The 15,742-nt window shown below is 41.8% G+C and overlaps 1 protein-coding gene across 1 annotated transcript; it reads left to right on the top strand.

Moving 5' to 3' along the window:
• The first annotated feature begins 830 nt into the window (after positions 1–830).
• Positions 831–3,529, top strand: LOC109679271 (mast cell protease 8-like). Its single transcript, XM_020154524.2, has 5 exons — positions 831–885; positions 1,802–1,955; positions 2,346–2,481; positions 2,708–2,962; positions 3,377–3,529. Exons 1-5 carry the CDS (start codon positions 831–833, stop codon positions 3,527–3,529), a joined length of 753 nt encoding a protein of 250 aa, XP_020010113.2.
• The last annotated feature ends 12,213 nt before the right edge of the window (positions 3,530–15,742 follow it).

Here is a 15,742-nt window from a genome sequence, read left to right as displayed (position 1 = left end):
ATTAATGGTCACTGACACTACTCCTGCCACCTTCACATTAGGGATAAAAAATTAGAAGGAATACTAGCCAAGTTATGGAAACAGCCAAGATGCCCCACCACTGACAAATGGATTAAGAAAATGTGGTATCTATACACAATGGAATTTTATGCAGCCATGAAGAAGAATGAAATGTTATCATTCGCTGGTAAATGGATGGAATTGGAGAACATCATTCTGAGTGAGATTAGCCTGGCCCAAAAGACCAAAAATCGTATGTTCTCCCTCATATGTGGACATTAGATCAAGGGCAAACACAACAAGGGGATTGGACTATAAGCACATGATAAAAGTGAGAGCACACAAGGAAGGGGTGAGGATAGGTAAGACACCTAAAAAACTAGCTAGCATTTGTTGCCCTTAACGCAGAGAAACTAAAGCAGATACCTTAAAAGCAACTGAGGCCAATAGAAAAAGGGGAACAGGTACTAGAGAAAAGGTTAGATCAAAAAGAACTAAACTAGAAGGTAACACCCACGCAGAGGAAATCAATGTGAGTCAACTCCCTGTATAGCTATCCTTATCTCAACCAGCAAAAACCCTTGTTCCTTCCTATTATTGCTTATACTCTCTCTACAACAAAATTAGAAATAAGGGCAAAATAGTTTCTGCTGGGTATTGAGGTGGGGAGAGAGGGAGGGGGTGGAGTGCGTGGTAAGGGAGGGGGTGGGGGCAGGGGGGAGAAATGACCCAAGCCTTGTATGCACATATGAATAATAAAAGAAAAAGGAAAAAAAATTAGAAGAAGAGTGGCAAGGACCACTCTATACCTGGTCAGACTCCTGGAGAACATGTACCAGCTCCTGTTCTTTGTGATGGTTGTCCTGCCCTTCAGTCCTGAAGCAGGTAAGTGATCCCCATCACCAGAGGTCTGGCATATGGCAGCACTGACACTTCCACAGTGTCCCTCTCAAGCTGTCTCTACTCAGCTTCCTTCACCTTCACCTTCTCCCACACTGCTGAGTCACTCAGCTCTGCCAGGACATTGACCCCAACCTAAGTAAGCCATCAGAATGTGACCTCATCTCTGCTCCACAGCCTAATGGGGATGAGCTCCCACCCAGAACCCAAAGCCCATTTCCCCATCTCACTCTGATCGCCTATTCCTTCTGTGCTCTACACTCTTTATCCTGAGGGCTCAATGCCTTAGGGAGTTAAGTCTGAGCCATGGTTCAGATTACATTAGGAATTTTCCTCCCCAGCTACAGGCCACAGCACATTTGAAAAGTGATCCCTGTATCTAACAAAGTTTTGTGGATATTTACTATGTACTCTTACTCAGAATTGGAGAGAAAGAAGCCAAACTATTCTGCCCCAAGAGGATATCACCTTCACTTCTTCAAAAGCAGCCCCATTCTGGAAGTCAGCAGGTCCCCCCGGTGTCTGAGAAGCACTAGGCAAAGAAGCAACTATGGTCAGTCAGCATGTATATTCCAGGTCTTCTGGAAGTTTGTACTGATTTCAGATAATTTCCCTTAACATGTATGTGGAGCTTATTTGTTTCAGAACAAAAGTTGAGCTTCCTATCTCTGCTAGAAGAAATTGAAAAACCCTGATAGAGTTCAACCATGCTGCAAGCCCACCATCTGCCACAAAAGCCAGGACCCTTTCTCAGTGTGCGGCAGTTCCTATTAAGACTCTTTTTCCAATCCCTGTCCAAGTCCACGGACTCTACCAGCTTGAAACATCCTGTCACCCAGCTATCATCTTTGTCCTCTGGTTTCTAAGAATATAGAAATCAAGAACAAACTTTCTCTTTCAGGAAAAATCAAATGGGGTAGGGAGGTCACACCCCACTCTCAGCCTTACATGGCATTTGTAAAGTTCTACGATCTCCAGTTAGCCAAGAAGCGCTGCGGTGCTTTCCTGGTGCAAGACAACATAGTAATAATGACAGCTGCTCACTGTAATGGAAGGTGAGAGGAAGGAAATTGGTCTTTGTTATTCTGGGACTAGCGAAGTGACAATAGCTCAGGAATGTCTATGACCACATAGGATCAAGGGCAAATGAAGATCCACCCACTATTGCCCTAGTTGGCCCAAAATGAATGTGGGATACAGGACTGGAGGGTGTGGGAGAAGGGACTGAGTGCAAGGGAAGCTTCTGGAGACACAGCATTGGCTCATTGCTGCACAGCAAAGAAGAGTCACACAGTCTACATTTGGTCCAAGGCAGGACACACTTTTTTCTGGGACTTCCTGGCAATTTGACTCAGCTGCTGCTCTAGCTTAGGCTGAGCTTTCTATCTGACTTTCAGAGACTGTTTTAGCTCCTAAAACAGATGCTATCCATTTTATCTTCACAGCAAAATAAATGTCACCTTGGGTGCTCATGATATCAAACAAAAAGAAAACACCCAGCAGGTCATTCCTGTTGTCAAAGCCATCCCTCACCAGAACTATAATATTAAAACAAAGGTCAATAACATAATGCTAATGAAGGTAACATCTTGCTGACTTCTAATCTACCTACACAGGTCACCGGGAAGCACTCAGCTTACTCATGGTCTCAATCCTCTCCTCTGAGTGGCTGATTTATTGGTCCCAGTGCAATAGGATGGAGCTTGGGAGGTGTTCCAGGCAGGGGCAGTAAACACAACCTCAGCCCTGGTTTGAGCATTGAATAGAAGGCCAGGCCTCAATTGCTATGTTTCATCTTTCTCACCAGCTAAAATACAAGGCTCAACTCAATGCATATGTGAACACCATCGCCCTGCCAAACAGCCAAGACTGGGTGATACCTGGGCAGGTGTGCAGTGTGGCAGGATGGGGGAAACTGTCTAATGGTCAACTTGCTAAAACTCTTCAGGAAGTGAACTTAAAAGTTCAGAATGAGCAGAAGTGCAGAAACATCTTTCCAAACTACAACAAGTCCATCCAACTGTGTGTGGGAAACCCTAAGGACAAGAAGGCTACTGATAGTGTAAGACACAACCCTAACCAAATGTTTGGTAATTAACAGAGTGATGGTGAAGACAGATAGGCCTTCTTCCACCCCATAGCTACTGCTAATCTAGAATGTACTTGAGAGAGGGAACATAATGTTCCTAGCCTATGAGAATGGGCTTTATCCTCCAGCTAATCTCTTGGTCATTGTCCATGAAGAAATGAGAGGAGGGCTCAGGTATGAGTTGAGTGGAGAGAGGACCTGCAGCCAGATAAAGGCCCTAAGTCCAGCTGGATCACAGAACTTGCCTCCAACTCAGGTCCTAGATTAATGGCAGCCACTCAACACTTCCCCTCTGAAAGTCCATGCTCTTAATGAGGACAGAGGAGGACAGGTAGAAAATTAGCCTGTTGTGGGGAAGAAAAGAGGGGTCTGTGCTGAAACACAAAGGGTGATTCCAGGGGACTGTTTGTGTGTAACAATGTGAGCCAGGGTATTGTCAGTTATAAATGTCACAGTGGGAAACTTCCTCAGGTCTTCACAAGGATCTCAAGCTTTATGCTCTGGATTAAGAAAACAATCAAACAGCTTAAGCATCTCTAGAAGACAGACCCTGTGTTCTGGGCCAGTGTCCACATCCTGTGGTACAGTTTTCTGACTTCTAATAGAGAAATCAATCTTCAGGAGAAAACTGACTTCTCTCTCTTGCTTTCTCCTTGCATATATTCTCTTGACAAGCTCTGTGCACCAGCATTTTCTCCACTCCCTTCTCCTCCCATTCTGGTTACTATCTCCAAACACATCTCACAGAGCCTCCAGTTCACATCTGTGTACTGACACCGTCCTACCAACATGTATAAAGGGCAGGACTCTCTGACTGATCCTTTGGTCTGGGTCTTTGTCCAGGGGGGGTCTCTGAAAGACGTTTTTCTCTCCTTTCTAAATTCTCATTCCAACCCAACAGGTTGAGAAAGAGAGAAAGATCAAAACCCTCACTTCCCATTTCACTTCTGCTGCAAGGAATTGGCAAGGTCCCTGGAGGACCAGTCTTCACCTCACCCTACTCTGCTGCTCCCAGTTCCAGAAAGGCTTCTCCTCTAGGCTGCTTTCCTACCAGAGTCCTGACTACCATATTCCCTTATCTATCATGCAGGGGTCATAAGAGATGTCAGAGAACAGGCCAAACCCAATCAGAAATGTTAGAGCAGCAGTAACATGTGTGTTTCATTTCTACTGTATGTTTGACACACTTCCACCGCAACAGGGCCATCTCAGCATTTCTCATCCATCACAGTTTACTCAAGAGTCCTGCTGTGGGTTCTGAGTCACACTGCCGTCACTTCAGTGGCTTCCACCTCATTCATTCAGTGCACTTGGTCATAGCTAGTATCCAAGAATTGAATAAAGTCCCATTCTCACCACTGGTCACTATCAATGGTGGCCTCCTGTGCCAAAGATGAAGCCTGTGGAACAGGATTGAAGCTGATTGCCACAATCATTAACCACTTTTTAAATGAAAGTCTTGAGACACAGCAGGGAAAACAAACATGACTAGTCCCTAAGCAACTGGGACAGGTTCTTCGGGGGACCTAACTCCCTGTACCATCTGAAAGTCTCCATCCTCCACTTTGGCCACTGTATACATCCCTGCCCAAGTAACACAGGAAGATCAGAAACCACAGACTTTGTTTCTAAGGCCAACCTTGTCCTGTGAGCATGACAAACTTCACTCATACCTAATGCAGCTTTCTTCATAACCAGGGGTGTATCAAATGATAGTGCAGGTGTGTGGTGGCTACCAACTTCCTGCAGATGTAACTTTGCACCTGGGGAAGAAAGTTCAGATTCCCAACCCACTGGCTCCATGCACAGGGCATCCATTCCTCACATTCCCTCACTAAAGCTATGGAGTCAGGGAGCAACTTATGCCTCTGGTTGCCCAGGGCCCAGGGAGTCATGTAGAATCCATCTGAGAGCAGTTGTGTGGGTGTGGATAGTTGAACATAAGACAGGGATATTGAAGGCTGGGGATGTGTGACAAAGGAAGGCATCTATCACTTCTACAAGGGACATCAAGACAGTACTAACCTTGAGGTCAGTAGGGAGCCATTGAACAAATGGAACCAGAATGCAAAGGACCTGGGCTTCCCCAAGCTTGAGAGAAACAGTTATATGGCTCATTAGTGCTTCTCCAAAAAACAGAGTGCTGAGAGGGAGAGGACATTGAAGATGTCAGCACCACAGGCTCTCATCACTGCACATCACCCACTTCTGCACTTGCTTCCTGCTCACCCAACACCTTGAACGCTACACCACCCTAGTAAACAAAACTTGAAACAAAATATTATGTTTCACACTTGACATATAGAAATTCAAAATCATTGTAACATTTTTCCTATTAGAGACCTGCTTATATAGAGATTTAACCTTAAACTTAGCCAAAATAGACAAGAAACACTAGATAAAATAACGGAAATAGTGATAATTATGCACGTGCATGTTATCACTTTAACATAAGCATTTAAAATAGGCATGCGTTTAAATGGTTGCACTCTTCTGTATTATTTCCTTTTGGGGTTTTATGGGAGGTAATACTGGAGTTGGAGCTCAAGGACTTGCCCTACCACTTGAATAACACCCCCGGCTCTATATGCATTCAGTTTATTTTCCTTCCCAGGGCAGAACTCAAACCATTATCCTTCTACCTCTGCCTCCAGAGTAACTGTCATTATAGGCTTGCACCAGCAAACCCAGCCCTATTATTTCCTTTTGACAAGTATATTATGCAATTGTTGAAACAAATAAATAATTGTATTGTTTTCTGTGGCCTAATGTAAATAATTATAACAAATTGTTGAGATGTGTGACAGAAGTATAACAATATTTCATTTCTTTCTCTTGTGTAGCAATTTGCTTTCTCTTTTTATTGATTTATTAGTATATTATAGTTGTACCACAGGTACATTGTGACATTTACAAAGTGCTTACAATGTATCTTAATAAGATTCACCTCCTCCACCTTTATCCTTTATTTCCCTCCCCCCCCCATTCCAATTTAGAATGGAACACATATGCACAGGAAAGCAATGAGAGGAATTTCCCTGTATAGTTATCCTTACCTCAACTAGAAAAAACTCTTGGTCCTCCTTATTAATGTTTATACTCTCTCTTCAACAAAATTAGAGATAAGGGGATAACAGTTCCTGCTCAGAAGCAAGGGGATGGGAGAGAGAGAGAAAGGGGGAGCAGGGGGAAGGGAGGAGAAATGACCCAAACATTATATGCACATATGAATAAAAGAAAAAAAGGGGGGGGGCAACAGTAAATATTGACTCTCTTATTTGTCTTCTTACTTCTGTCCCAGCTCTGGAAATAAAGGAGAAACTTACACCAAGCAACCTTTTTAATACAGCTGTCATATTCACTGTCCTTTCAGTACCACTCTACTTTCCTCCAAGTCAATGCCCTTCAACTCTTCATTGGCTCCGTCTATATATTTGAGAGTTTATTTATCTCAAAATATCTTCTTTTGTGAGACGTCACCTTGCAGCCTGAGACAAGACTTCCTAGACACAGCCTCAAGCTGAACTTAACCTGTCAGGTATTAAGAAAACCAGACAAGTAGATCTTGTCCTCTGACCTACTGAGCAGTTCAGTAGATGTCAGGCCTATGGGTTTGGCTGCTGGAAGCAATGCCACAGGTATTTCCATTGCATAGGCTTGAGCTAAGGATAGTGAGTTCTGTAGAAAAGAGAGAGGAGAACACCCATGTGAGGAAATCTCCCCTAAACGGAGTTGTTCATTCTTGGGAACAAGAACTGAGGCCCTCAGAAGGCTCCAGCCTCTTTCAGGCCACCTTAGGAAGTCCCTTCCCCCCATGAAGAAGAAATTTGCTCTCATCTCTTTCTTATCTTCCAAAAACTTCCAAAAGTGTGGGACCCAAGCTTCTCTAACGGATTGGAAAGGACTCAGGAGAACGTATGAGAAAACTACCTCCTGGTGGACTCATCCTGTGTTAGATTAGAAGGATGGATTCAGTAGACTGTGAGTCATCGCTTTGCCACTTCCCCAGCTCTCCCTTGTTTTTCCTACTTTCCCTCTGGTTTCTATGCTTCACACAGTCCCCACTGTGCACAGAGTTTTCCTTCAACCTCTTAGGGTTGCTTGCTATAGAAGATAATGGCCAATTATGAAACATGAGGTAACATCATACTCACCTCATGCATTTATGTAACAATCTCTTGTAAATCCAAAAAGACACAAAGTAAAATGGTGTCACTGTGACATATTGTCACACAGGTTCACAGTTTCAATTTGGGAAAGGGAAAAAAATATCTAAGGCAGATGGTGATGACTGTTGTACAATGTGCATATACTTAATGTTACTGAAATACACAAATGAAAATGTTCGGATATTGCAATACAATTGCATTTTAAAACTTTTAAACAACCTCTGAAAATATAAAAGGAATAAAGCTCTAATGGAGTAAGGCACTGTCTGGAGATCCTGAGCAGTCAGCCCTTCTGCACATGGAAGGCACTGCTGAGCTCCTTTTTCCTCTAAAGCACTCAGCTTTCCAGGCCCATAAGGAGAGGCACCAGGTCTGGCTGATCCTACACATCCACAGCAGCCTCAATCCAGCTTTTTCCCCTGTGAATGTGACAGCAAAACAGCAGCTGTGGTGAGAGAGACCCAGAGACACCATCTGAAGAGGGGGCTGGGCAGGAAAGGAGAGGATGAGTGCAGGCACAGGGAAGAGGGCATGGGGCACAGTGACCATTCTCCTGAGTTTATCCTACTGGGAGTTCAGTGGGCTTCACGGGTGAACATGAAGGACTTTTCCCATCACCCAATATTTCTTCAAACACATTTTTGTTGTAGTTGTCAATCCTGTTTTCACCTTATGGACCTAGAGTTATACAAGTCCAGGCCTATTTATTTTCCTTCCTTCCTCTTTTTTATACACAAAGTACTGAGGCAATTTCACATTTATCAGTGAAAACTTCACAAGAACAGCCCAACGACCCTCCCTGCACGGTGGCTCAGCTCAGACACAGATGTTTTTGCTCTTGGCCATGACAGAAAAGTTATGATCAGCTCGGTGTGGTCCACTGAGACAGGGCCCAGAGGGGAGCACTGGGGAGCTCACAGGGGAAACTACCTGCCAAAATTAAGTGGTCCTCAGGAATCTCTGGGAGAGTGGGGGCCTGATCCTCGTGTAGGTGATAGTTTAATCCTAGAGGATGTCCCAATAACTCAAAGGACAATTATCTACCACAAAAATGTGATATTACTGCTAAAGATGTAAGCAATCAGCTTCAAAAATTGTGAAAGTGCTCATGATTCTGTGCGACAGGATGCACTTAACTGGTAACCAATTGCTTTAAGGATGATATTATAATCTATTATCTTTGATTTTCTATGGTTACAAAAGTGCATACATTTTATGTTAGCAGATATATAGTAACTCAATGTGATAACCTACAGTTATTTGATTAATCATTCCAACATTGGTGAGTACAATCATGGTTTGTAAATTGATGAGAGATAACAGGCATAAATTAACAAAGGTTATAAGGCAATAATATCCTCCAGAGGGAACACTCATTCCTGGGGCAGAGAATGAAACTGAGAACAAATTTGATGTTTTCAAGGTTTGGTGTAACGACTGGTTAAACAGATGCAAAATCAGCATAAGCATTGTGTCAGTTTGATACGAGATTTCAGAAGTGATTTGCTATCTCTACGAATTAAAAAAGAACCAAGAGGATTCACGCAGTAGAGCGCCTGCCTAGCAAATGCAAAGTCTGAGTTTAAACCACAGAATACCACCCCCAAAAAAGAACTGAAAGAAGTAATCTAAAATGTCAGGTTGACTGTTTGGGTTCTACACAGAAAGATATGTTAAAACTTAACATTCAAAAGCTAATAGTCATATGATTGAAGTGCATAGTATGCTCATGTGAACAGTTCATAATAAAATCCATTTTTCTAAAAAATTGTGAAGAAAGTTAAAAGGGGGTGTGGGGTGAAGAATAAGAGGATAATAGAATGGATGAATATGATCACAGAACATTAAATGAATTATTAAAATATCATAATGAAACTTCTCACCTTGTAAATTTAATATATGAAAATTAAAAAAAAAAGCCAACAGTCCACAAGCACCTGTGTACAGAGAACTTCAAAGAAATGAAGGCTGGATCCTTTCCAGACGCATGAAGAGCTTTGCCTACATCACAGCTTCTCTGGGGAAACCAGATTCCCTGGACCCATGGGACAAGCGTGATGGAGGAAACTCAGAACGAGTGCCAAAGCTTTGTTTCTCCTCTCTCCACCACTGCATTCATGCCCACAACTAATGGGAATTTGATTAAGACACCATATATGCATGTGTGGAACTATCACTATGAATCCCCTTTTTGTAATTATTATAGGCTAGTTTTTAAAATCTAAAAAAAGAATGTAACTGGAAGCAACGCATCTCACTGATGTTGCCACGGAAAAAGCAGAGCATGAGACAACCCTTCACGTGGGTATTGGTTTTGGGGTTTGTTCTTTGTTTTGTTAGTGAAGATTTATTACTTCCCCAAGTTATAGCAATATTTACATTGCAAATTCTGTGTGTGTGTGTGTGTGTGTGTGTACCCTACATCCCACCAACAGCCTCCAGTCAAGTTTCCAATTCAATCAAGTTTGATAAGACAAGTGTTTTATCTTTTTGACTTTTTATGTACAAAGAAAACTTGTCAGCAAATTTTAATATTCTGATCACTAAAATCAGTCAAACATCAACACAATAAATATTATTTTTTGTGTAAAATAAATAAGTAAATAAACAAGCTTATAATCACAACTACTCCAGAGGGGTAAGAAAATTAAAAGGTAATAACAGGAGATCCCATCTGAAAAAATGAACTAAAGCAAAAAGACCACTGGGTGTGGTGCGAGTAAGAGGCCCTTGGTTCAAACACCAGTATCAAGAAAAAAAGAAAAACAGAAGCCCATCAATGGATCAGTATATAAAGAAAATATAGCATACATTTAAAAGAATGAAATTCTTTTCCTTTGCTGGAAAATGGATGGAGCTGGAGATCATCACAATAAGTGAAATGAGCCATTCCCACAAACAAACATAGTACATGTTATCTCTCATTTGTGGAAGTTCAGGAGTAAAAAAAGAAAAAGAAGAGATTACTAGACAGGTGGAAGGAAACTAGAGAAGGAAGGCAGGGGGAAGGTGAGGGGAATAATGGCAGGGTCAATATGATGAGAGTACACTGTGTGCAGGTAGGTAAGCATAATGAAACTCAACTACACGCAAGTAAGATGCACCAATAAAAATGCTCTTTAAAAAATAATTAAATAAAAGAAATTGAGCTATGATCAGGCTTTTCTATAGTGTTCTTTGGAGAGGCTAGAGCTTGGCACTCTTAAATTTACAAAAAAAGATTCTTGGACTTTTGAAAAAATTTAGCTCTACAAAGGTTAAGACTGGATGGAGAGGAGCTACATTAGCAGTAGGCAATTGCCTAGTCGTATTGTAGGGTGAACAGACTGCACATTTGCTGATGCTAAAGTCCCCCAATAGTCTCTTCCTCCTTGCTGAGAGTCCAGTATTCCTCCTGGTGACTGTGGTCACGCTCACCGGCAACTGCCTGACAATATGCTTCTTGCAACACTCACCACGCAGAGCTATGTGGGAGGGAAGACATATGACAAAAGCTGGTCTTGAAAGTTAAAGTCAGGAGTGTTAAAAGTTGGAAGTGGCAAGTGCCACTTGAGCATGGGCAGATGTTCCCACTCCTGTTTTTTGGTAGTTGCTCTGCTGCAACTACAGAATCTACTGAATCAGGCCAGTGACTATCCCCATCCCCAGAGGCCTGGCATACAGAGCTGACCTTCCCACAGTGCTCCTCTCAGACTGTCTCTAAGGTCCCATCCTTGGCTCACTCATCCCCAGAAGTTAACAGATCTCCAGATCTATCACTGGATAATCAGTGCAAAGAAATTACAGAGAACCACTTACACTCCTCTGTGCTCTTCCCTCTTTATCCCTAGGGCTAAATGACTTAGGGAGACAAGTATGAGCTGAGATCCAGATTTATTAGGAACTCTTTCTCTTCCCCTATGCCCTATAACTGGACACAACATTTAAGAACTGTTCCTTGTGTATCTAACATGCCAATGTGGAAACTTACTATGTACCTGATTCAGAATGGGAAAGAAAGAACTTAAAGTTGTTTCAGTTGAGAGGTCAGTTGGGAGCCACTGAACAAATGGAACCAGAATGCAAAGGACCTGGGCTCTCCCAGGCTTGAGATAAAGTGTAATATGGTTCATTAGCATTTCTCCAAAAAAGCAGAGGGCTGAGGTGGATGACGCTGAAGATGTTGATACCACAAGGCCTGTAACTCTCATCAGTACACATCATACACTTTTGCACTTGCTCTCCTGCTCTAACAGGGCCTTTAACTCTACGCCCCCCTTTAGCGAACAAACCTTAGAATAAAACGTTATGCTGCATACTTGACAGGTTTAGAAATTCAGAATTCACAGTAATACTACTCTTAGTATTAGAAACCTCATATATAGAGAGATTTAACTTTGAAGGTAACCAAATAGGCAAGGAAACCTAACATAATAACAAAAAGTATCTTAAACAATTATACACATGCATGTTACGATTTTAATGTAAACATTTAAAATGGGAACTTTTTTAGGTGGAGCACAACTGTGACCCAGCACCTGTAAAGCTGAGGCAGGAGGGTCCTGACCTCAAGGTCAGCTTGAAATCCTGTCTCAAAAAACTAAATAGGAATGTAATTGACATTGTATCCCTCTCTGTTACCTTTTCTCTTATATGCATATTAAGCAATTGCATCATTAATTAGTGTGGTATGAAGTAATTAACTTTAGGACTAAATAACTATTAACATGTATGATAAAAGTTTTAAAATATCTCTTTTCTCTTTCTCATTTATGTATCACTTTAATTTCTTTCTTATCTTTTCATAGAAATTTAGATTTTTGGACACCTTATTGGGTTCCTTTAATAGACAAAGAAATCAAACTCTTGCATACATACAATACGATTTAAAATATGGAAACATGCAAATGTTAAGTGGACATTACCTGTATTTAATTAAAACAGCATATCTTCTTTCTCTGTTTTATGAAAATAAAATATTATCACTTCTTTATCCTTTTTGCCAGAATATTTAGACAAACTGCCAGCCTCTTCAGAACATGTTTTTTCTCTAATATAATCAGTAAAGATTACAGTCAAACTTTGCATTCACTCGCACTTGAAGCTCTGCTCTCACCAAGCCCACACACTCTAATCCTGGTGTCCTCACCCTAAACATCCTTTCCACACAAGCATCTGAGAATGCAGTGCTTAGGGTTCCATTTCTGAGCAACAGCAGCTTGTGTGACTGCCAGGCCCTAGTTTCCAGCTCTCCAGTAGTTTCCGTCACATGGTGTCTACAGGATTGCAGACACCAGCTCTTTTTCTCTGGGTGCCATCATGTCCAAGGGCATTTAAATTGTGGAACTGAATAGACCAGGTAAAGAAGAAAGGAAACAGAAAGCCTACTCCACACCAGCTTATCAAAGATGCACGTCTGGTTAAAATTTTTCTTAGGTTCCATGTTTACTTAAAGAAAATAATCACTGCTTAAGAAAGGAAAAATTTAAAGGTGCTAGGAGACAGAAACCACCTCCATAAAAGGAGGAAGGCCTGGAAAGAAAGTGTCCACACACCTCTTTGTGAATTCACAACAAAAGCAAAACTGGACCAACTTCCAGCTAGTGCTCCTTCAATCAGAGGGCTTTCCTTACACTCTTCTTTCCCAGATCCTCTAGACACATGGCTATGCAACTGGTTGCTCTCCAATTCATCTGGAAATGTTTCATGTGATACAATTAACCCATTCCCTCTGGCCTGAAATCCACCTTTGTGGGGGACCAGTCACCTACAGAAAGCCTCAGTGTCTTTCACACAGGATTCCCTGTGGCAATTTGACTCTTCAAGTGGATGAATGTTTATGAGAGTTCATATTGCATCTCTGGACTAAAGTAATACAGAAGAATGAGTGAAGTTCCTTATAAGAAATCAAGTATTAAAAAGGCAACAATAAATGCTTGTTATCCTTGTTCTTTTACCTCTTCTGTCCCAGCTCTGGAACCACAAAGAGAGATTCCCATTGGACATCCTGATAGTCCTCAATTAAAATTACAGTCCTTCCAGTACTACTCTACTCTCCTCCAAGCGAATCATCTCCAGGTCTTGGTTGGCTCTCTTTGTGTGCTAGGGAATCCATTCATCTCCCAGCCTTGATCCTCTGTTGGAATTCATGTTATAGCCTGAAGCAAGGCCTCCTAGATACAGCCTCAAGCTGAGCTAACCTGGCACGTAATAGAAAATCAGACCAGGGCAAGAAGATCCTGCCCTTCAACCTAGGGGCAGCTCAGTAGATGCTCAGGCCTATAGGTTTGGCTTCTGGAAGCTATACCACAGATATTTCTATTGCATAGGCTTGAGCCAAAGATAGTGACCTTTGTAGAAAAGACAGAGGGAAACACCCGTCTGAGAGCTCACCCTTAACTGTTCTGTCCTGGGAATAAGAGAAGATTCCCTCACAAGGATCCAGCCTCTCCATGAAGAAGAAATTTGCTTCTCACCCCTTTCTTTGTCTTCCAAAAACATCTAAAAGCATGGGTATCAAGGCCTCTCTCCCCATCCTGAAAGCATGAAGAAGAATGTGTGAGAAAATTACCTTGTAGTAGACTCATCCTAGTCACCAGATAGGATTAAGTGACTAGGCTTGGGAGTCATCACCTTGCCACTTCCCCAGCCTGATTTTACACTTGCCCTCCAATTTCTATGCTACACCACAGCCTTGAAGGGCACAGAGTTGTCCTACTGTGTAATAGAATCTGGTTTATAAATGCAGTAATGACCAGGTGAGACACATGAGATGTCATCATGCTCAAGACTCTCATATTTAGGTAACAATTTCTGGCAAATCCAAAAAGACACAAAATATACCGGTGTTTAGAAGGTGGGGTTGGAGGATGGTGGAAAGACTTGAAAGAAAGGGCAGAATTTCACCGTGAAAGTGAAAAATAACTAAGTTGCACAACAAGGCTACTGAACTACAAATGTAAAAAGAGCTAAAATGGTTTTAATCTGGTATATCATATCACCACAATTTAATTAACTTTAATGTTAAATTTCTCTGGGAAAAAACTCGGATGGAATTAAGATGTTGTCTGTAGAACATGAAAAGCCAGGTCCCTGGGAAGGCTTTGCTGGGGCTACTTTTTCCTCTGAAGCACTCAGTTTGATATTAAAAAAAAAAAAAAAGATTCTTGAACTCGTAAGCTCTACAAAGGATAGAATCCTTATTTTAGGAAGGAGACAGTTACCTGACCATAAATTCAAGATTTAAGATGATTATATTGCAGTTCCAGAGGATATGACCAAGGGGAAGAGGATAACATTTCTGTTTCATGACAAACCCCCAAAGTCTCTACCTCCCTTCTGAGAGTCCAGTATTCCTCCTGGCGACTATGGTCATGCTCACTGGCAACTGCCTGACAAGGTGCTTCTTGCAACACTCACCACACAGATCTATGTGGGAGGGAAGACATATAACAAAAGATCCCATCTTGAAAATTAGAGTCAGGAGGAAATTAGTGGTCACTTGATATAGCCCTCCCTACCTCACATCAGGGATAAAAAGTTAGAAGGAGTAAGCAAGTACCATTCTACACCTGGACAGACTTCTGTGGAACATGGTCCCTCTCCTGCTCTTCATGGTGGCTCTCCTGCCCGTCAGTGCTGAAGCAGGTAAGTGAGCATCCCCATCCACACAGGCCTGGCATATGGCAGCACTGACATTTCCATAGTGCCTCACACAGGCTGTCTCTAAGATCTTTTCCTGGCTCACTCTGTCCCCAGATGTTAGCTGATCTTATCTCTATCAATGGATAATAAAGGAACATAAATTACAATAATTGGTACCTACCAGGTGTCTTTGCAAATGCAGTAACATTATTGGGCATGGGTCACACACTAAGGGGAGAATGTGCATGAGAGGAATAGGGAAAGGGAAGGAAACCTAAAACTTGAATGTGGTTGATGTGCTCACTGTAGAGGAGAGAATAAAGTAATCTTAAACTGGCAGAGGCCACTATGGGAAGGGGACCAAAAAGTAGTGAAGAGTTCTGATAGAAATGAACCAATGTGGGTTGCAATACACAAGTACATGGAAGTAACACTAGGAATCTCTCTGTATAGCTGTCTTTATCCCAAACTAGGAAAAACACTGTGTCTTTCTTATTATCTCTTGTTTTCTCTTCAACAAAATTGGAGAAGATGAGGGCAGAACAGGTTCTGCCTGGAAGCCAGGGGTTGGGCGGGAGGTGTGTGTGGGGGGATAGCACAAACAATGTATACACATGTAAGTAAATATAAAAATGATAAATTATAAGGAGAAAAAAACATAGAAAAAAGAAACTCTAAAATGTTAGAAATGGAAGAAAGCTTAGAGTTACTTAGGTAACTTATCTATAGGGACTATTTTCCAGTTGTGGAAACTAAAGTCCTCGTGGCTTTGTGACCTTGACATCATCTTTTAGATGAGAGGAACCCTTGAGGCTCAAGCTAGGAACCATCATTACAATTCACTATTTTGTGGCTTATAGGCAATGCTAAAGACCTATCCAAGCAGCTAAATTCATTTTACACCTGTATGCACACACAAAACACGAATTAGGAAACAGTGTGTAGTAGATTTGATGTGTAT

This window comes from Castor canadensis, chromosome 3 (assembly GCF_047511655.1).
Source record: "Castor canadensis chromosome 3, mCasCan1.hap1v2, whole genome shotgun sequence".
NCBI lineage: Eukaryota > Metazoa > Chordata > Mammalia > Rodentia > Castoridae > Castor > Castor canadensis.
The sequence above is the reverse complement of the archived record's forward strand: the minus strand, read 5'-3'. Positions and strand labels throughout refer to the sequence as shown.